Source organism: Mastacembelus armatus, chromosome 3 (genome assembly GCF_900324485.2).
Source record: "Mastacembelus armatus chromosome 3, fMasArm1.2, whole genome shotgun sequence".
NCBI lineage: Eukaryota > Metazoa > Chordata > Actinopteri > Synbranchiformes > Mastacembelidae > Mastacembelus > Mastacembelus armatus.
This window is the reverse complement of record NC_046635.1, coordinates 20,612,097-20,634,322: the sequence shown is the minus strand read 5'-3', so window position 1 is coordinate 20,634,322 and position 22,226 is coordinate 20,612,097. Positions and strand designations below refer to the sequence as shown.

General features: G+C 38.3%; 3 protein-coding genes across 3 annotated transcripts; 1 reads left to right on the top strand and 2 right to left on the bottom strand.

The window, feature by feature from the left end:
• Positions 1 to 784: 784 nt before the first annotated feature.
• On the top strand, positions 785 to 7,475 carry chrna5 (cholinergic receptor, nicotinic, alpha 5). The gene is made up of 8 exons (XM_026293730.1): positions 785 to 937; positions 1,309 to 1,456; positions 3,485 to 3,636; positions 3,751 to 3,795; positions 5,119 to 5,228; positions 5,390 to 5,567; positions 5,656 to 6,342; positions 6,532 to 7,475. The coding sequence occupies exons 2-8, from the start codon at positions 1,366 to 1,368 to the stop codon at positions 6,688 to 6,690; spliced, it is 1,422 nt and encodes a 473-aa protein (XP_026149515.1). The 5' UTR covers positions 785 to 937; positions 1,309 to 1,365; the 3' UTR covers positions 6,691 to 7,475.
• A 3,425-nt stretch (positions 7,476 to 10,900) lies between these two features.
• Positions 10,901 to 13,708, bottom strand: LOC113122663 (uncharacterized). Its single transcript, XM_026294153.1, has 8 exons — positions 13,645 to 13,708; positions 13,525 to 13,560; positions 12,718 to 13,413; positions 12,459 to 12,551; positions 12,251 to 12,275; positions 11,997 to 12,079; positions 11,527 to 11,557; positions 10,901 to 10,985 (listed from the first exon to the last, which is right to left on the bottom strand). The coding sequence occupies exons 1-8, from the start codon at positions 13,694 to 13,696 to the stop codon at positions 10,901 to 10,903; spliced, it is 1,101 nt and encodes a 366-aa protein (XP_026149938.1). The 5' UTR covers positions 13,697 to 13,708.
• A 1,831-nt stretch (positions 13,709 to 15,539) lies between these two features.
• On the bottom strand, positions 15,540 to 21,814 carry chrna3 (cholinergic receptor, nicotinic, alpha 3). Its single transcript, XM_026293574.1, has 6 exons — positions 21,751 to 21,814; positions 21,184 to 21,323; positions 19,361 to 19,405; positions 17,292 to 17,401; positions 15,777 to 16,953; positions 15,540 to 15,668 (listed from the first exon to the last, which is right to left on the bottom strand). The coding sequence occupies exons 1-6, from the start codon at positions 21,812 to 21,814 to the stop codon at positions 15,540 to 15,542; spliced, it is 1,665 nt and encodes a 554-aa protein (XP_026149359.1).
• Between the last annotated feature and the right edge of the window lie 412 nt (positions 21,815 to 22,226).

Genomic DNA, 22,226 nt, shown 5'->3' with positions numbered 1-22,226 from the left:
GGGATCAAATGTACAATAGATAGTGAACATTGTTTTAGTCTTGCAGGACTGAAAAAGGAGCTTGTCTCTACCAGAATGTTTTTACTCTGTGCCTCTGAGTCCATCTGTATTTTAATACTAGTGTACTGTTATTATATGTATTATACTGTAGACTATCTCATACATACTTCTTTTCAATATACACAATATTGATAGAACAGGTTATAATAAGATACTGTAATTAGGAGATACCCTATTTCTTAAAACGTTATCCTGTAGTATGGGATGGTGAGTATGACTGTGTCTACAAAGAGCTTTACAAACAAAAACAACAATAGCTATATATTCAGAAGTGATTGCGTGAAATAGATTTTTTTTTTTTAACACAATTTGGGTATTGATTGCTTTTTATCCCATATAATACCTTTGGCTCTATCATTATACTGTCACCATGGAATCTCACATTCACATATACACACAGAGGCTGAGAGGAACAGGAGGTACAAAACGCAGCATCACTTGTAGCTCTGGATACCAGATAACAACCAGGAAACTGTTATGAAAATGTGAAGCGGAATCTCAGTTGGCAGAGCTGCCCTTTCATTTCCTGTCATTTCCTGGTGCACTGAGGTGGCTGCATAGAAGGGGACAACGATCCCTGTCTGTGGTTAGTGACCATAAGTATGCTCAGATAAGGGGGGAGGGGTGGTGGTAGGCAAGAAACAGGGCGGGCTCTCTGAAGGAAGAGGAGGAGGAGGAAGAGGAGGAGGGTACATTGCCTGTTCACAATTGGAGGCAGCAAGGAATGAAGCAGCATCTGTATGAGCCGAGAGAAAGAACCTGCATGGAATGGAGGAGCTCTAGAGTAGCAACACTGTCGCTGTCATTAAGACTCCCAACGCCTCCGCCACCACTGCTGCTGCTCTCTGGATTGTATGTTAATGGAGAGTCAGAGCAGGTATGTATGCAGCAGCTCCATGCTCACTGTGTGAAATTTAATAATTACCTTGGAGAGGGTCAGGTTAGCAAGGTGAGGGTGAAATACATTATTGTCTTATGCAGGACATTGTTCTGTACATAGAAGGTGAGGGATTAAGCCAGTTTGCTTTTAAAAAACTGTTTGTTATTTAGGACATTTTTATTTGTTTGTTGGTTGTTTTTTATTTTATTTTTCTCTAGGCATAGGTTGCTTAGGGGAGATGGGTGGCTGCGTAAGGGATTTGAACCCTGAACCTAAGACATGGATAGAAGTACCCTCTAGTAGCTCAAATGTTTATCTGGTGTACAGAAAATCTCCAGATTTTATTAACCATTGTTTGACATACTTAGTTTCCAGCTCTATGATTCCAAAGGGATCAGCTGTGTGGATTTGCCTCCACATCTGATATGATGCACAGAGCAGGAGCAGCAGCCACCTATCTCGCATTGTTGCTGCTGCCGCCGTTGCTGTGCTGCTGCCACCTGTGCCACTCGCTACGTAAGTTTTCTAAGGACTGGGAATGCCTCATCAAATTATAATGGTGGAATGTAAGGCATATGCAGAAACAGCGCAAGCAAATGTTGAAATTGGCAAATGGTCGGTGAAGGACATTTACAACATTTACAAATAACAAAAAATTTACAAGCAAGAAAAAGTTGGACCTCATCCTCATAGCCTACTACTATTACTACTATTTACTATTTGCTACTGCTAAATACTGCAGCATTATTCATAGAGAAAACCAGGACACCAAATGCTTTCGGATAGAAGGGAAAGATGGGAAATAGATGTTTTTTTTTTTTTAATTTTCCTTATGAAATCATTTTGGCTGATGTGAAGTGCCCATATTTGTTTGATTTTCAAGCACTTCTAAATCAGAGCCTTACATTGGATGCTGATATGAGTGATACAGTATTTAAAAACATTTGTATCTACAAAAAAGCATCTAAAAGAACTTTTAAATATGATAATGATGACATCAATGTGGAATGGGGCACACAGGTGGTTGTCAAAACACACACAAGAAGTCATTGGAAAAAAAATACAAGCTGCTAAATGAAGAACGCAACTGATAGCTATCCTTCACACTACAAAGAATGTGTGAATGAGAAGCAACGGGGTGGATAGATGACTGGGTCATGTGAATGCCTGGTGCAATAAACTCAGAAGTGACAGCTGGGAAATGGTGAATGTGGAATGAGCTGCGTACTGCATATATAAATAACATATTTAATATTTATTTGACATCACTGATTTGCCTTTTGACGTACTGCCCCCTGCACTGGGCAGACAGCAGCAAAGAACTGATTCAAGTCTCCTTTAAACTGTAGAAGGAGTTAATGTTAAATACTGAGTTGTAACCCTCAGTTCTACTGCTATGCAAATAAACTTTTTTTTCTCCTTATAGCATATACATAGATTGTCTTTGTGTGACAGATAAATGCTTAGCTTTAAGTCAAGCAGGATGCTGGTGATAGTGGGGGGCAGGGGGAAGCCAAAGAGATGATGAATTTGCTAATCATACAATAATTGAATGGGGGTGTTGCAGACTTGTTTATATTGATCCACACATACTGAGAGGGTGACACCATGTATTTGTGGTCAGTTTTGTGGTAGATATCCAGCCACATTCTCCACCCATAAATTGAGTTTATAACCCTGTTGGTGAATGATTTAAAAGGCAAGATGAAAGAAATCCTGTGTAATTTAAAATAGAATCAATATTTTCTACTCTGCAGTGGAGCTTCGCTTTAGCAAAACAGTGCAAGCACGTCAACTCATTCAGGCAGTTACTATATACTCTTTCTATTCTATTACATTTATACTTTATTCCAAGTTTCATGGTCAACAGTATTGATTTTAATTTTTTAAAAAAACATGGATGTTGAATAAGAGTGTCTGCATTATTTACATTACCCAACAGATATGAGTCACAGTGCAAGTCAGTTGCTTAGTGTTGTGAAGGAAGAAAGGGGCATGCAGTATTGAAGTGGGCCAAGTGGATATAAAGTTCCTCAATACACCCATGCAATAAACCCACTCATAAATCTATTCTGTAATTTAGGTGGACAGAATACAGCACTAAATGAGAACAGTCATGTTTTAATATGCCATCTCAAATTATTTAAAATCATACCTGCCCAACACTGAGCATACACCACTCACAAGTCGAGTTGCTGGCTCGATTGCAGAAATTTAATTGAGTAATGGACACCTGCTATCTCTGATATCTCTAAGGATTCATGCTGCTATTTTATATTCAGTGTGTTGCTTCAAAGCTTTGGTTTCAGTCTCTTGAAAACGTAGCTTTACCACAGAGGTCACAGTCAGAAATTCTAGACAAAAGCTCTGCATTAAGGTCGGAGAGGGGATTCTATTGATGTTTGAAAGCAATGTTAGAAACAGAGCCGGAAATGGATTAGTTATCTATGTCTACATAGAACTAAAAATAGATAATGGATCCTGTTGTATGTGCAGATGTAGCTACAATTTCATATTACCTCCTTGTCTTTTCACCTCTTTTAGGGATCCCAAACCTCTCCTCCCATGCAAAAGCAGAGGACAAGCTGTTCAAATACCTCTTTGGAAACTACCAAAAATGGGTTCGTCCAGTGGAATACCTGAACCAGACAATCCGTGTGAAGTTTGGACTGGCCATCTCCCAGCTAGTCGATGTGGTGAGAACAGAAAAGCGCTGATTATTGATAATATTTATGAATTTCTAACTGACATATTAACTACACCTAGCAGGAAATAAAAACTTCTAATTATAACTTTGTATTGTATTCTAGGATGAGAAAAACCAGCTGATGACAACTAATGTGTGGATGAAGCAGGCAAGTAGATATATTCATCTGTCCTAAACAACCGATAGAGGAGTAGATTTCACCATCATCAGTAAAGGTTGTAACATGTTGTTAGGCTTTGGGTGTAAATGCTACTGTAAGGCTATAGACATATTTCAAAACCTGGCATTTAGACAAAACCCGTCAGCCTCTCCACACCTCGTTTTTAATCTGCTCTGGCATTTCACTGACACTTTTCATTTATATGAGTCCTTTCGGTCCTGTGCCCACGCACCTGCCTCCATAAAAATCCCCCCTTCGCACTCTTGCTTCCTGTCAGCCTTATTTATGGTCTTGGGTGTCCTATCTGTCATGCATCTTATGAATTATCCCCACAGACCAGCCTCTGTCATTCAGGTCAGTTGCCTCCTTTCACAGTGATGGATTGCATCAGCCAGAAAGCGAGGTGGAAGCGCAATGCCCAGAGTAGTGATGTTGATCTGTCATAGACGTCATTTGCAAAGTTGGAAGAATGTTTTGCAGGTGCCTGTGATGACAATTTCCTTTGCTGGGTTGCATTTTTTAGAAAATACTGAGCTTTTTTATGTAACGGATTACACTGCGGACTGTACAATGACACAGTACATGGCTCATTGATGTACTGTATATCTAAGACAAACGATATATATATTTGCAATTGTCTGTCAAATGTCTGTATACCTATACATTTTATTTATATTGTTTTTTAAATTTCATTTTTTACTCATCATTTGTATGGATCTTTTTTTTTTATTTATTCTTGTCTCATTCTGTTTCTCTGAAGATGTTTTTTGTTTCTTGCATTATGTAAAGCAATTTGAATTGCTTTTGTGTATGCAAATGTGCTGTGCAAATAAACTTGCCTTGCCTATCCTTGCCTAGTAAATTTTGCTATATTTGCTTGTACCACACATTCTTCCATGTGGTCTAGAATACGTTTAGATATTGAATGTTATAGTAAAATATAGCACACAGTGTCAATCAACTTAAAGAAAAATGTTTGGAAAGTATGCCTATTTGTTTTCTTGCTGAGAGCTAAACTAGATGATTGACAGTAAAGATGAAGCTATTGATAATAACTGTACTATCTTCGTACAAAGACCTGTAACCTGGCTGTGTCCAAATGGAGTAAAAATCCACCTATCATCACCTCTAAATTACTATCAAATAATATAAACCGATTATCTGTTTGTCAGCTTGCTCATTTATATTTTTGTTTAGCTTTATTGGTGCTGGTCAGTAGGTTTTGTTACAATAGAGTAAGGTTAGCCAAAATGTCAAACATGTGGATTTGTTTTTGAGTTGTCACTGTTTTCCTGTGTTTCCTGTATGTAGGAGTGGACTGACATGAAACTCAGATGGAACCCTGATGACTATCTGGGCATCACAACCATCCGAGTGCCCTCTGACAGGATCTGGCTCCCTGACGTTGTACTGTATGATAAGTATGTGTTATTAAAGGACATTAAATGAATGTTATTCTTTTTTGTTATTATGTTTTTTTTTCTTAAATGAACATTTAGTATTGCATGAAATAAAAGATCCTGACTAGAAAAGAAGCAAAATACTTATGTTTTAGATTAATTAATGCTATTTCTTTCAACAGCTCTGATGGGCGTTTTGAGGGAACTGTCACCAAAGCTGTTGTTAGGTATGATGGAACCATATTATGGACACCGCCAGCCAATTACAAGTCTGCCTGCACCATTGATGTGACCTTCTTCCCATTTGACCTCCAGAACTGTTCAATGAAGTTTGGGTCCTGGACATATGATGGCTCCCAGGTGTGGTTGTCCTCCACAACACCTGTACACTACCTTAGTTCCAGTTATGACCAGTTACTGAAATGTGATTGATCTCTTTATTTAACAGGTGGACATCACCCTGGAGGATTTCCATGTAGACAAACAAGACTATTTTGACAACGGCGAATGGGAAATAGTGAAGGCTACAGGCAGCCGTGGTCTGAGGACAGATGACAATTCTTCCTACCCAACCATCACTTACTTCTTCATCATCCGCAGGTTGCCTCTTTTTTACACCCTATTTCTGATCATCCCTTGCATTGGCCTGTCCTTCCTCACCATCCTTGTTTTCTATTTGCCCTCCAACGGTGGTGAGAAGATCTCTCTCTGCACCTCGGTGCTTGTGTCGCTCACTGTTTTCCTCCTGGTCATTGAGGAGATCATCCCTTCCTCTTCAAAGGCTATCCCTCTCATTGGGGAGTACCTGGTCTTCACCATGATCTTTGTCACGCTCTCAATCTTCATCACTGTATTTGCCATTAATATCCACCATCGCTCTTCCTCTACACATCATGGCATGGCACCCTGGGTAAGGAAGATTTTTCTGCATCGACTGCCCAAGCTGCTGTGCATGCGTAGCCACGCGGACCGTTACTCCATAGCAGCCAAGGCAGAAGGAGCAGGAGGGCTGGGAATAAAGGACTCAGCACCTGAGGTCACCCCTCTACTCTATACCAGACATAACCTGCAAGCGGCTTTGGATTCCATTCGGTACATAACCATGCATGTGGTTAAAGAAAACGAGGTCAGAGAGGTGAGTACGTTGGGTTTTGCATCTCTGTACAAACAATAATGTAAAAACAATAATGATGTAATAGCTACTTCAGTCATTTTTGGCCCTATTCAGATATAAAACAAAACAACATTTTTTTTACAAATGCTACAATAAGCTTCACAAACTGGAATACTGCATGTTCACCGATGTGCTTCTTTTCTGGCGCAGGTGGTACAAGACTGGAAGTTTGTGGCCCAGGTTCTAGATCGAATGTTTCTGTGGGCCTTTCTCCTTGTGTCGATCCTGGGCTCTGCTCTCCTCTTCATCCCAGTTATTTACAAATGGGCCAACATCATTGTCCCTAATCATGCTGGAAGTGTCCTCTAAGAGCCACAGTTCAGCTAACCATAAATGGAGAAAAAGCACATTAACAGTGGGTCTTTTTTTGAGAGACTGAGATACTGAGATTACCACTGCCCTGCATTCAACAGTTATTCTGCAAGTTACAGCTGTGCCAGATATTCGGCTGCAGATTTGAGGCCTCACTTGCCGAACTCACCTGTTTTTAGAGAGAAATTTCTGTATTTCTATGAGGCTAAAAATACTACATATGAATGTATTCAATATGAAAAGGAAAGCCAACATTCAGCCCTGTGCCATTCATTTGAGTCCATATTTCAAACTACGAATTAAATCAATAAATTTCACACACATAGCCTATGTAAACAATAAATACAAAACTTCTCGTTTTACATATCAATATTTATAGTGATTGGAAAGAGACAACTTGCCTCAGCAAACTAAAATAAAAACAATGGTTCAACTACTTTTCTGTAATTTCAGGTTAATGTACTCTCTTACTTATTGTGACAGATGCGTGAGGAAGAGATTGGGCTTTATTGTCAGGACTTCAGTTTCTCTAACACCTTTTCAGACAAATTCTAGGCAAATCCTGTGTTCTATGGAATGAATATAAGATAGCTTCTGGAAACAGATCAGTAAGGAGACTCTGGGTCCAGGATGTTTTTCACCTTCTTAACACAAAGGCCCAGCTGCATCACATTGAAACATAATGTGGGTCTTATTGCTGCAAATCTGTCTTCTTATTTGATCGAAGTTGCATGCAGATACCTCAGACAATGTAATCTAGTGACAGGCCATAAAATGTTCACCACACCACTGTCTACAACTCAAAGAATGAGAAGAATCTCTTTGCATCAAGTTTGGTTGAGATTGCACTGCCTCCCCATGGTCATGTCTGCACATTACTGCTGAAAAAAAAGCAACAAAGGCATCACCAGCTTGGACATGTTTGTTGTATTGATAAATTAAATACAGAGAATGTAAATAAAACAAATATAAGCACATCAAAAGAATGTAAGATATTTTTTAACCCATAGGAGCCATAGAGATGACCAAGATCAATAAAGGCAGAAGAGAGTTATACACATAAACTAAGTTTTATTGTAGCATTAGGACATCCTTTATCTGTTTCATTGCTCAGTATTCTTTCAGTTTCTTCAGAGAAGCTCTGTGGATTTTTCCTCTCTTCTCTCTAACTGTCTGTAATGATTCACCCTAGTATAAATACTAAAAAGGTCTTGCATGGAATTCAAAACAGCAAAACCTCCCAGGGTGAAATAAAGACTTAATAAAGCTCATGAATCTGTGAATCACAAAAAAAATATTATGTGGTAATATTTTCACTGTAAGTCTAATTCCTATAATACGTGGAAATAAACTTGACACACTCAAATGGACATATATGTGTATATATGAATATAAATAAATGTGTGTGAAAGGATTTACATTGTGATTTAACATATTAGAATGTAAACAACTACAAAGCAGTCACAATATTCTCTGTGCCTAAAGAAAAGCCCAAAGAAAAACTTAACAAGAATCCACTTATATACAGTAGCAGTAGCATACCTGAAGCTACTGCAGGTAAAACAGGTAAGTTACAGATGAACCTTTTGCTTTTGGTTTTATATCACTGAATGAAAACTTCCAAAGACTTTACTGAAATGTACTCTTATGGTATTTAGGCTTGTGTTGTTCATTCACCATGAACTATTGTCTGAATTTATTCATCCTATTTTCAGGTTAAGCATCTTGAAAAAGATGATTGATACAGAGGGGCCTGTTATCAGCTTTACCCATAAACCTCCCACTGACGTGACAAGAAATTGCTGCAGCTCTTGCCAAATTACCCCATAAAGTCATCTGGAGATATAAAGGTGACAGAGCAGCCATTCTGGGCAATAGCCTGATAAACTCAAGAAGCTATTTATCATGAAGTCACAATCGTGCATCTAGCAACGGTAGACAGAGATATCAACTTCCTGGAGGCCATAAAGGAAGCCCTGAATGAGCAACACTACAGGATGAACATGTAGAGACTCTCCAGGCTGAGATCAGTCAGCAAAGCTGCTGCATAACGCCCTCTTCTGGATAGTTTGTCATGTCAGACATAAGCAGATAAACTGAGCCCTACAGACTGCTCTGATAGTCATATCATACCTCTGTACATGCATTTCTTTCTTCTCTGGATACAATTTGAGTGATTATTTTTCTCTCTCAGGAATTCTCCTCAGAAATTCTTGAAACGAAAACAGCAAAAAAACGACCATGTCTGAACTGTGTCCTGCTGTCCACTTACTAGAATGAGAAAGTATCACAATGCTTTTAGCTGGTAGGTACAGTGGTGTATGTCCAATGGCTGTAGTCTCCAGTAAGTTGCAGTGGAGGAATAATAATTGGATTGCATATCACAACCTTTGCTGCATAGCAAAATTTTCTTCTTCTATTTTTCTATATAATGATTGTTTTTTTGTTTTTTACTAAGCTGTGTCACAAAAACAAGGACAGGATGAAGAGTCAGATTTGTCAGTCACAACAAACATGTACAAATGTTAATAGCACAGTGAGTTTAACAGGTAAAAATCTGCTGCCTGGATAATAGTATTATAACTCATGGCTCATATCTAAAGGCTGAGTCATGGAAACTGGACTTTCAGTTTTTAAGTCGAAACATTTCACCATCCATCCAGGCTGCTTCCTCGGTCTAAGAAAAAAACTGGACTGGAACCTCCAATATATCTCCCAGGTTGGTTTCACTCCACTCCTAGACCCATAGGCTCACTAGTTGAGCTATGTAAATCAGGTGAGAGTTGTTAGACCCACGACCCTGAGTTGGTTTCGCAGATGAAAGGGCAGCCTGGTAGATTGAAGACAGATTATGTCTGAGCCCTCCACAACTATTAAGGGAGGGTTTTTCCACTTGGAAATAGATAGCTTCCCTGACCCCTCTCTCAAACCACCTATCTTCTCTGTCCAAAATATGTGCATCACTGTCTTCAAATGAGTGGCCTGTTTCCTATAAATGGAAGTGCACAACTGACTGTGGTCCTGAGGAGCTGCTCCTCCTGTGCTGGGCCATCCTCCTGTTAAGTGGTTGTTAAGTGGTTTCTCCAATGTAGAGTTCTGAGCATCCTTACACTGGATGGCATATACTATATTGCTCCTCTTTTGTTTTGGTGTCCGGTCTTAAGGGTGAACCAGTCTCTGTCTCAGTGTGTCGGTGGGTTTGACGTGAACTGGTATCTGATGTTTTCCAAAAATCAGTTTAAGCCTCTCTGAAACACCTGCTATACAGGGACGTTTCAACTTAAAAACTGAAAGTCCAGTTGCCATGACTCAACCTTTAGATAACTTCCCCCTGACGACTGAGAATCTTCACAGACTTATGGCTCATATGATTTCACACAGAAGTGTTTAATTCAATATAACCAGAGAAAATATTTGTTTTCTACTAAAACATAGGACAAGTTGTTTTTATCTCATTCATTATGATGGCAACAGGAAATGTATAATATTTTCCCTCTTCCACAAACAGTAGTTCGTCCTCAAGCTGTATTTGCTCTTTGGATGGACTGTGATGTTCCATAACCACTATACTTCAAGAAAAACTCTTCATTCGTTCACTGACTCTATCATTAACATTGCCTAATTACTGTAATGAAATAGTCGTAATACACTGAAACAGGCGTGCAAACACAGGAAGCTGTTCATGTCTTTAATTAACAGACAGTAAAATCAGATTTGCTCTTGAACCACTTTTTTTCTTTTCCATTTGTACGATGTAGAATACATTGTTGCACTTTGTCTTGCAGGTGGGTCGTCTGTGGTTGAAAAGCTCACAATGAAATAGCCGGTTCACAGTGATCTCTTTTTCAGTGCTTGTGCATTTATTCTTGGACTCTGTTCACTGACTCTTATTCTGCTCAGTAGTTTGCTGCAACAAATAAAGGTGTGGTTTTCATGTAGATACACTGAACTCACTAGCAGAGATATCAACTTAGCCTGATATGACAAGGCAACAGCATACTGGTATTTACATGTACTATTTTTTTTATATTTGTATTACTGACCTATTCTCATGTACTGTCAGTTATCATATGTCATGCGTGGTGGTTTGTGAAGCTCTGATCAGTCTTGTACTGAATGTTAGTAATTAGGTAAGCTGGTGTAATAAAGAGGTCAAAGTAAAAACTACTGCTGCAATGGCACAAAGTAGCTGCACACATGTAGGTTTTTACTTACGTACAACACTGTACAAGCCCTCTCCCTCATCATCATCAGAGTAAGTGGAGTCTTCATAATCCAGGTGATTCTCATACCTGAGAAAACATGTTTTCAAGCTGAATAATAATAACAGCAATAAGAATAATTGTAGAAATAACTGTAAGATAACCTGTGCAATTTAGCACATAATAAAACACAGAAAGTGTGGTAAAATATCAGATCCAAGTTTGAAAAAAATGCAAAAATAATTGCAAAAAAAGTTTTTAAAAACAAGCCAAAAATATACATTTAGTGCATTTCGCCATCTCAAGTGTAGAAACTGTGTTTCCAGATGTTCAAATATGAATGAAGTCACAATACACTAGAAAGTGTTTTCTTTTCCAATAATACTCATCTGTATATCGCTCAAAATGTAAGTACAACAGCTAGTTTAATTTGAGTATGCAAAAGGAGGGTAGGTAACAGTTTAATTATTCCAACTATTCCAATTCCATCAGTTTCTTTTAACATTTACCATTTTTTACATTCTCACTTGACATAGAAGTGTTAGATCTCTGTAATATAAAATAATAAAGCATATCTTACTTGCCTTGTGTGTTGAATTAACACCAAAGTAAAAGTGATTAATGCTCTTACCCTTCTTCCTCTTCCATGCTGAAAACATCTCCTGAGAATGGAAAATGCATAAAAAGGGACCAAATTAGAGGGTTATTTTTATTATATATCTTAAATATAGTCATATATTCATTATATTTATAGAATGCTAATTACCAATTCATTATAATAATTTTATATAACATGATGGGATGAAAATAATAAAGAACCCCCAAACAGCACTATCAAAAGTGAGAGTGTTAGACAGTAATTACCTGAAGAAAGGTGCAATATGCTGTAATCATATAGGCTACATTTAGGTTTTTGATAAGCTAGCCTTTTTAAAGCAGAGATAAAATGACAGGAGGTTTGAAATAAAAGAAAAAATAGAACAAATGAGTAGAATCATTTGTTCATCATTAAACAGAACTCAGTTTGATCATGTTTTCTTAGATAGTTTTATTAATGTTCCCTAAGAGTGTAGCTTTACTGTAATTCTATTGTCAACATACTCTCTTGTGCTTCCTCATCCTCGCCCTCTGTCTGCTGCCACTGTTCCTCCAGCATGTCTGTAGTTGACTGGTGACTTGCAGCGCTATGAGAAACCAGTTTAAACAAAATTACAAACCTGTTAATCGACCCATAAATGTTGGAAACATTTTCCTCTTTTTCATTTTTACACACACACAACACAGAACATACACTAATGTTAACAGGCTTGGGAATTGCTCTTACATGCATCAAACAGAATAAAATCAAAACTCACCATAGGCCGCACAAAGGTGAGTGCCCTGTTGAAACAGAAAAAAAACATAAAATACAAACATGTGATCTGGTCGTCCAAGTTCATGATGTGCTTGGTGTGATAAGCCACTACAGATTATCAGGTATATCTATATAATAAGATGAGATTTTTTTTTTTAGTTTGGTAGTTGATGATAGTACAACTTTATTACAAAATATGAACATCTGACCATATTTGTTTTTGATCCACCACAGGCACAGTGCCACTGACAATATCAAGATGAGCACACCACAGGAGACAATCAACCGGGTAAACAAACTCACTGAAAAGCAAAACAGACATTATGAGCAATATGATCTTTCAAAAGAGTTTTATCATTTGAGTTGAAAAATAATCTGGCTGAAAATTATAAAGCACTCTCTGAAGCAAAGAGAAAACTTAAAGCCATTTTTAGCGCATTTGATAATCATGTCTACTGAGATCCTCACCTTTGACCTCAAGTAATACTACATTATTTCCATAGAGTTTTTTTTCATTCTCTTGGATGCATTTGGTTGGCAGCACCACGCAGCTATAGTGACCCGAATCCCTCATGACGGCATCGATGATGGTGAAGGTCGCTTCCATCTGCGTGACATTAAATGCTTGCACTTGGAAGATGGTCTCGTTCTTCCTCAGGTAAGACTGAATGAGCTGACATTCGCCGAGTGTTTGCAGGGTGTCAGAAAAAGTACATCTGAACTCAACAACATCGCCCTTACTGACAGTGGACGGGCCAATTGTTGAAATATCTGCGGGGAGAAAATTGGCTGCATGGCGGAGGCAGAAATTGAGTGGTAAGAAATGACAGTGACATAAAACTTCATAGGCATACAAATACTTACATATAACCAGAATCTGAATGATGTTGTGCCCTCTCATAACTACTTTAGAGGAATTATACTCTCTTTTGGAGTAAACACAACTGTAATTTCCACTGTGATGACGACCCACTCTGTATACGCTGAAAATAGTATCAGCTTGATCTTGCTTCTGTAGTAGCCCACTGATTCCACGGCCATCCTTACATAAATAAACATAAACCATGATGTCTTTTTTGAACCCAAATGTGCTGCAGGTTACGTGGAGGTCACTGTTCTCACTGATTGTTTTCTGGTGCGCAAGGATCCTCGCAGGAAAAATATCTGCAAAATTAATTTAGCAAAACAGGCACAGACGTTTTATCGAAAAGCAATACAGTGCAACAGTCATACTATGAATTCCACGCATATATGTTCTCATAAAGGAAAGCTCACCATTAGTTTGGCTTGTGACCTGCTTTGTGAAAACACCTTAAAAACAAAAAATTAAATGAATCCTTTATTAATTGTGTGCAATAGTTCACTCAGTTATATGATAAATATGTTAATACTCACACAGAAGAATGATGAATGTATTCATGATAAGTAAAAGTGGTCCCCACAGCATCCCTTGTGTAAACCTGCGCAGGCACTTATGAGGTTCCTACCTACAGAAAGCTGAAAGCATACTTGTGCAAAAACTGCTGTATAATGAATCACTTCCTGTGGTGGCTTGTGAAACTTGAACACCGTTGATCCAAAATTAAACACCCTTGATTAAAAATGAAAGTTAGACTCACTAGATAGTGTTTAAACAGCTGTCCTTTTACTTTTAAATATGCAGCATTGAACATCAGCTCCATTAACATTTCATTTTTGTTCCCTTTGCCACCCATTCATAGCCAGTTGTTGTGGAAAGTAAAACTCAGGAAATAATCACTGATACTTTTAGAAGCTCATTCATTTTCTATATCATGCAGCATCTGGGAGATCTCCTGCGCATCAGCCGTAAGAGTTTTGAGTGAGCCGTAATTAAATTCATTAGTCAGTGTTTTCTTATCAGATGTGACAGACAGCTAACACGGTATCTGTCTGTGCTTCCCTGCCAGCATTCAATTAATATGGATTTCTTTGTAATCACATAGCTCACCATCTGCTTTGATTTTTAGTTGTATAATAAGAATCACACAGAGATATGCTAATATCAGACCCCATGCAGTGACAGATAAAGTTTGATGTGTTGTTAAAAACTGTCACTCCTTGCATGTTTCTGTCATGTAACTGTGTGATGTAGCTGTGTGATGTTTTAGTATTTTTTAACAAACACTCAAAAAATTATTCTTGTCCCTAATAAACAGCATTCAAGCAAATTCTAATTGAAATATACAATATCAAATGTTTACCCACCATTTAAATAAACATAAAATAAAAATACTTATGTAAAAACTGAATGTTAACAAATCAAATACTCTTTATTTAACTACATCGCATTAAACACGACCCCCTATCATGATATGAAATTGCATGGAAACATTACATGTAATTAAATTACACAAAGTCAGCATTTTTTGAGTGTAGAAATTACAATCGGTAAACACAATACACAGTACGATCAGACCACAACTGGAGCAAAAAAAAAACCAAAAAAAACAAGAGAAGGCACCCTATATTTATTTTAAGTGCATCAGAGAATGTGACCCTTACCCCTGATAGCATCAGACCTGCAGTGTATGCACTGAGATTTTAAGATGTGCATCATACTCCTGAAGCCAATAAAAGCCATCATTTTTGCTTTCTGAATTGAATGTGATCTAATAAGTTCAGTTAGCTCCAAGGCTGCACAGAAGATGTGGCTCAGGGGCCTCGCTGAAATTACATTTACATCCCACAGCTTTTGTTAGCATCTTAGAAAAGATAGTAACAAAATTTGCATTTACCTGACATTTCTCTATTATTATATATCAAATACATTTAGGGCATTGGTAAATATATTCACACTTCACTGTCACTGCACTATCCAAACGTTATCTGGACTAAATCAAACAACAGTTCTCCTAATTCATTTCAGCATAAAATAATGATAGTGGTAGAATTTCCACAACTGGGAATACTGCAATTTACAACAGATATTATGACAAAAAAAAAGGCTTGACATATTCTTTTAAAACAGGCATTAAGGCCTTTGTCTCACCTGTAGTACTAAATTATTACCACATGTTGTCACTCTTTGACCAGTCAATAGCCTTTCCTGTTTCTCAGAACTATAGAAATCCAAGTTTAATGGTAAACAATTGTTATCTGTGTAAATGCACTGCAACTTAACTATCTCCATGTTGTCAGCAAAACAAAGAAAAAACATCTATGAAGCTGACACGCATTGAATGCTTTTCCCTCTGTGCCATGGTGAGAATCTTATATGTAATAAATGCCGTGCCCTTCATCGGTAGAAAGTATCAGTTGTCCAAACTGGTTCAAATGTCTTCACCAAGCAATAGAGGCTGGAGGAAGAGTCCAGCTGTTCCCAGGATACACACAAGGACAAAAACCCACAGGAAGATCCTGTCAATAACCATAGCAACGTACTTCCAGTCATCCTGAACCTGTGAGGATCACAGTGGAAACATTTTTAGTGAATGGTGAGACTAACAGAAAGTAAAATTCTATAAGCATGATCTTCACAAATTGCATCTATGCTTGTAAGCACTCACCTCCTTTGCTTCGTTCTGTAGTTTCATGTTCTCTGCTATGTATTTGACACTTTCAATAGCCTCCCTGACCTCAGGAGAGAGTGGCAACAGGGACATTATTCCTCCATCAAGAGACTCTGAGCTGGAGCACTGACTGCCCCCTCCGACTCCAACACCCCCACCTCCAGACAGCACCCCTATGCTGCCCAGACCTCCGCTCCCTCCTCCAGAGTCTGCTGGCAGTTTGCTGGATCTCTGGTGCCGACAGCAGTTACAGTGGCCCTCGCAGCACAAGACCCCAGAACCTGCACCTTTGGCTGTGTCTCCGCTCAAATTATTGAGGTTGGAGAGCTCTGTATTGTTGAAAAGCCGTTGGCGGTTTATCAGACCAGACACCACACTAGCATTCAGGGCCTGAGTTTTGTGCTGCTTCTGTACAGTACTTGATGAATGAATAGCACAAGCTCTCGAACGCATCATCTTCTCAGGGTCCCTCTCTGGCCTGGTCATGAACATCACTCTGGGCAGCAGTCCCAGGAACACAGTCCGTACCCAGCAGGGCATGGTGTGTGTTTTTGGTGTACGGTAGTGGACATTCAGCACAAAAACGGTGATAACGATGGAGAGGGTGACAAAAATCATGGTGAAGAGGAGATATTCACCAATCAAGGGTATGACTAATGAGGTGGAGGGAATGGTCTCTGTTATGACAAGGAGGAAAACAGTTAAAGATAGCAGGACAGAGATACAGAGAGTGACTTTCTCACCACAGTCAGATGGCAGGTAGAAGACGAGCACGGTGAGGAAAGAAATAAGGAGACAGGGGATGATCATGTTGATGGTGTAGAAAAGGGGCAGACGGCGGATGTACAAAGAGTAAGTGATATCCGTGTAGATCTCCTCACAGCAGTTGTATTTAATGTCATGTTTGTAACCTGGAGCATCGATGATCATCCATTCTCCGCTCTCCCAGAAGTCCTTCAGGTTAATTGTGGAGCCAATCAGTACCAGATCGATCTTTGCTTTGTCATAAGTCCAGGAGCCAAACTTCATGGTGCAATTTTGGTAATCAAAGGGGAAGTAAGTGACATCGATTTTACAGGAGCTCTTGAATATAGCTGGAGGGATCCACGTAACATCACCATTGTAACGAAGCAGAGCCTTTGTTTTGTCATCAACCTGGAAGTCACCAACCGCACTGTAGACAGAGAAAGAGAGAAAGAGGGAGGTAACAAAAGAGGAAGCCCAAGTGAAGGTTGAAGTTGCAGACAAATGAGTCACGGATGATTAAATTGAGGGATTTAAACAATTCCCTCTTTTGTCATATTGAGCAAAACAGATGTCTCGTGGTATTAGCAAATTGCACTGATGTGCTTATACTATTGCTTAAGCATATGCAAAACAAAAAATGACCAATGCAAAATGAGCAATAGAGACTGATTTAGTTTGTCACTGTGCGGCAATGCTTTACCATAAATGCACCCAAAAAATCAATAAAAATGTTGAGCCAGGTTTTTAATTTGTTGTTATTCTCACTTGTTGTAGAGCACAATGTCTGGTTTCCATATTCTGTTGGATGGCACTCGGATAAATTCGACACCTCCAAAGTCTTTTGGATTCCATCTGAGTTTGTAGTCGTTCCAGATCTTGAAAAAAAAAACAAAAAACAGAATCAATTAATTTGAATTAAAAACAACTCAGCAAAATTGAAATGTAAGAACACTGAAACGATAACAGGCTATTTCAAGGTCAGTTTTTTGGAATGTCAACCACATAAATGATTGAATCTGAAAATGAGCAAGTCTCTGTCCTCTATATATAGTATAAATTGCTTTTGTATCTGAGGTCACAGTTTTAGTTCATTAATTTAAACCTTTCACAAGAATTTAACAGTTCAATGAGGGGATTGTTTATATATCCAAAAAAAAAAAAAACAGGACTTCATACAGGCTACTTACTGAGTTCAAGGCTGATTTGAAGACATGAAGTGAAGTGTATAGTATATCATATATAACATGGAAGCTATAAATAACTTTGAGATAAACTATAAAACAAAATATAACCTAAGCAGCAATAAGAATCTGCTGCCACACTGTTCTGCAAGGCTTTATTTTGTCACAGCAGTGCTAACATCAGCATATGCTGCTTTCTAGTTTTATGTGGTAGCATACTAGCGTTAGTTGTATCAAAAACTATGGCTGGGGCTGATAGCAATATAATCATAATTTTTTTTTTTTTTTTTTTTTTTTGGACAAATTCAAATTTTGACCTGATGCAAACTGCAAATGAAAATAATTCATTATAAAGGGGAAAAGAATGTGTGTACCAAATTTTTTGGAAATCCACAATCGTCATTGAATTTCACTCAAAATCAGGAATATCAACCATATGGTGGTGCTCAATACGTCATTTGGATGCCTCTGGAGACCATGAATGCCTGTACAAAATTTTACAGCTGAAATTGTGGGCACTAAGCCATTTTCTAGCATATTATTTCAACCAACCCCATACCAAACAACATGCTGCAACCTCTCCAAGTGTAATTTCTCACTTAAGTAGCTTAAGTTAAACCAGTTTGCCATAACTGCTTTATAAAGCTACCTCTATCCAAGAAGGTAAAAATGTCCCCACTGCTCTGACTGAAATGCACTCTCTTGTTAAATGTCACTCATAAAAAGATTAAAAATTCTCATCTTCAACTGTAGTATATAAACAGTTATACAAAGTGTGTGTGTGTGTGTGTGTGTGTGTGTGTGCGTGTGTGTGCGTGCGTGTGTGTGTGTGTGTATAAGGACATAAAAGGGACCACAGTTCAGTGTGTTTTATGGACCTTTTGGCTACTGTTTTTGAAGACAGCCAATAATCCTCACGAGACTCATAAAGTACAGTAAAGCAACCTCAGAGAGCTGTAAAAGTTTTATGTGATTAAGAACCAGTATCTGAAGTGTAATACACGATTTGGGTGGGCAGCAAGGGAAATGTACTTTTGCACAATATGTTGAGGGGCACTAAAACAACAGACAATGTCAACGCATGTGACACAGTGCTTCAGCTCAGAACTGAAAAAGTAATCACAGCTCAATATGGCTCCAGCACAGATGAGTGTTTGCTTACTACTATGGGATGTGGAGGCCTGCTCTGTGTCATTTGATATAAACTGGTTCTCAGCACTATCCATCATAGAAGAGAAGGCACAATGTGGAACTAAGTAAATTAAAAAACTATCAGCATGTATGGACTCAAGCTTTATTTCTGACTTTTTATATGTGAGATCAAATCAGGTTTGTTCATTCAGGTTCAGTTTATTGCAGAGGTTTTTCACAGTGCTAGAAGGAATATTGGAGACCCTGACAAGTGTGATAAATTCCACACCCCTGTCAAATTATTTAAAAACATTTTAAGATTAGATAAAAATTGATTCCCAGTTAATTTGTTTTATAGGACCTTAAGAAAAAAAAAAATAGGACCACAAGCATCAATATGTTTAAAAAGCTTCTCCCATGAATAATTCAACCTGTCAGTCTACCATTGAGGAATCATGTATCACAAAATGCTGGATCAAGGCTTGATGTCCTTGCTCAAGGTCCATTTGCACCATAACTTACATGTCGCAGCCACAAATTAGTCTCCATGATCTGATTGACTTCATCCTGAGAACAGAACAGAATTGGAAATTAAGTAATCCAAGCAAAGGAAAGCAATTTCATGTTACCATTTTTATGTTAAAACAGGAACTGACACAGGCATTCATCCAACCCATTCACTGAGGATTCTATGTGTGCTTTCTGCAAGGTCAGACCTTTGCATATTCTGCACAAGTGGATTCTGAAGGGCACACCTGAGTGGAGGACTCAGGCCTGGAGCCTAACACAATACAACTTTTATAATAACGACTGAGCAAAGCTGGAGCAGAGGGACTAAAGGAGGATGTGGGAGGAAAACTGAAAGGGGGGACAGGTTTGTGTGTGATTTAGACTGTGAATGAACCAATCTCATGACCCAGTGCATGACAGTAACCATTTATCTGACCATTTAGTATCCTGGAAATGTTCTGCATAGCTGGGAAGCACAGGTGGACAGAAAAAGGCCAAAGGACAGTCTTTATTGGTTGGGGGAATGGTAAGTGTATAGCTGTTTGAGATATCCTAAGTGCAGAGATTGAAAACATATTTGTTCTAAATCAGATAAGCAGTTTAATTTAAAATTCAGTGGGGTTTTCTCAACAGGATATGCAATTAAAACTGGACATTTTTTCCATGGATGCACGATTTCTGAAAAGGCTATAATGCAGGATATAACGTTACAGCCGGCAGCTGGTTAGCTTAGCTTAGCACAACAGATATCCAGCATTTGTTAACGCCAGGCTAGTTGTTTCCCCATGTATCCAGTCTTCATGCTAAGCTAAATGACTCAATATTTAACAAATAGACATTAAAGTTGCGTTATAATTCTAATTTAATTCTAGGCAAGAAGGTGAATAAGCATATGTTACCACTGTAACTCGCTGTCAGCCTGATGATGAGCTGTTAGTGGTCTAAATGACCTCATACAGCTCCGCTGTAACTGCTCTAGACAGGCCAATATCAATTGCACCCCAGCTAGGAGCATCAGGTGTGTGGAGGGAATGATAGTCATCCATCAGCACCAGAAGCTCTGCAGCATCCATATCCATGTTAAGAAAAATATTTTAAAAAATCCTTTATCTCTTTATCTTCTCTAAATCCAGACAGGTCTTCAATACTAATCTAAGACCTTTGAGAAAAAAATAATCAGTACCAACACAGAGGAACAAAAATGCAGATCCAGGTGTGCTGAAAGGAAATTGTCTAGGTGGTTGGCTGACATTTTTCACCTTATTTCGACACAAAACAGTTTATGCTGGGCTATTCATTTTGTGATTTCCTGTCTTCTTTGTTTAACCTGAGCTTTTTTCCTTAATTACTGCCATACACTAATCCTGCATGAGTCAAGTGAGATAGGCACCAGTGCTTCAACTACCCCACCAGTCTGCAATCAACAAGCTCCAACTAAAACTGCCATTAAATCCAGGGGCTCATCTGAAGTGGCAGTGATTGAGTGACAGAGGCTGCCTACACTGAGAGGTACCCAGACAGCTGACATTTCCTATCTTGTCTTGGCCAGACAAGCAGCAACACTAGTTTCCATCTCCAATTTGCTTTTCAGTGTTATACACCACCTGTCTCACCCCAGTTGTCCCTTTCTCTAAAACTTTGTTGTTCCAAGTTCCAGAAATCCATAAAAAAAACCTATTTCTTGTGAGGTTTTGATAGCAATAAATCAGAGCATTATGGCAAAGTCCTTTGCAATAAATGCTGTCTTCATTCCTTCTGTTGTGAAGTAGCAGTTCATAACTCAGACATATTATAGACATCAACGCTAACAGGAACAGTGAAAAAAACCTACTCACCACTTTGACAAGCTGTGACATGGATACCTCAAACTGCACGATGACAGGGTCAGACACGTTTTCCACCGGTCGTATGTACTGGTTGTAGTTGGAGAATACCGCAGAGAAGAGCAGGTGCTCTGCATCGGAACATGTGCTTCCTAAATCAGAGCAGGACAGACGTGTGTGTTAAAGAGGCAGAGTGTTTACTTGGTTGATTAAAGCTTGCAGGATAACTAGCTGCCATCATCATCCTATTTGTTAGTTCTCAACAATCCAGTTAAGCAGTGGAAAGATTTCATTTATTTAAGACACTGAATACAACCATTCTGAATTATTTATTTTTTATAATCAGACAGTTACATTATCATAAAGTATTGATTTATGTTGAAGATCTCCCCCATTGCAAAATAATAATATTATAATAGGCAATTATTATTATTATATTATCTCTTCACATGAGAAAACAACAGCTGTGATCATGATTAACTTATTAATTATTAATTTTATATATTAATATGGCATTATTATTGAGCATATTTATATAAAGCAACAAGTAAGCTGTCATGTTAAAATATTATTACTTACCTGACAGAAGAAAAAGAAGAATGTAACATGTGGTCAAACCTATTAAGTAAAAACTGGCTTTCATCCTGTTTCAATTAACAAAATGCAGCATTAATCCAGGGTCAGTGGTGGCAGCGCTCCGTGCAGCAGGCAGGAGGAGAAAGAGAGAAAGCGTGTCGGCAGCTGCTGAGACAGCCAGGGAGCAAGAAGAGGGAGGCAGAGCCACACTGACACACACAGCCACTCACAGACAAGTAAGGCAGAACACTGCAAAAGAAAAGTGCAACCTATAGTGACCTAATCTACCAAAAAATAGCCAGTCATGCAATTTATAACTTAAACACCACAACTGGATGTTTTGTCACTGTTAATCAAATATGATCAAACTAATATTTTTGTAAATATTTTTTGAGTTAAATTCCAAAGATCTTTTTTTTTTAAAACATTGATGTGGTTTATTTAGCAATACATTCTTGTAAAGAAATACCTTAAAGCAA

Bases quoted from the DNA above. Each gene is read 5' to 3' on its own strand.
- chrna5 (XM_026293730.1), top strand. From the start codon at position 1,366: ATGATGCACAGAGCAGGAGCAGCAGCCACCTATCTCGCATTGTTGCTG. The intron at 1,457-3,484 runs GTAAGTTTTCTA...CACCTCTTTTAG, and splicing joins CCACCTGTGCCACTCGCTAC to GGATCCCAAACCTCTCCTCC. The intron at 3,637-3,750 runs GTGAGAACAGAA...ATTGTATTCTAG, and splicing joins TCTCCCAGCTAGTCGATGTG to GATGAGAAAAACCAGCTGAT.
- LOC113122663 (XM_026294153.1), bottom strand. From the start codon at position 13,696: ATGCTGTGGGGACCACTTTTACTTATCATGAATACATTCATCATTCTT. The intron at 12,552-12,717 runs GTGAGGATCTCA...TTTGCTTTTCAG, and splicing joins AGTATTACTTGAGGTCAAAG to TGAGTTTGTTTACCCGGTTG. The intron at 10,986-11,526 runs GTAAGAGCATTA...ATGTTTTCTCAG, and splicing joins AGCATGGAAGAGGAAGAAGG to GTATGAGAATCACCTGGATT.
- chrna3 (XM_026293574.1), bottom strand. From the start codon at position 21,814: ATGAAAGCCAGTTTTTACTTAATAGGTTTGACCACATGTTACATTCTT. The intron at 21,324-21,750 runs GTAAGTAATAAT...GCTCTGATTTAG, and splicing joins TCTTCTTTTTCTTCTGTCAG to GAAGCACATGTTCCGATGCA. The intron at 17,402-19,360 runs GTAAGTTATGGT...TTTTTTTTCAAG, and splicing joins CTAATTTGTGGCTGCGACAT to ATCTGGAACGACTACAAACT.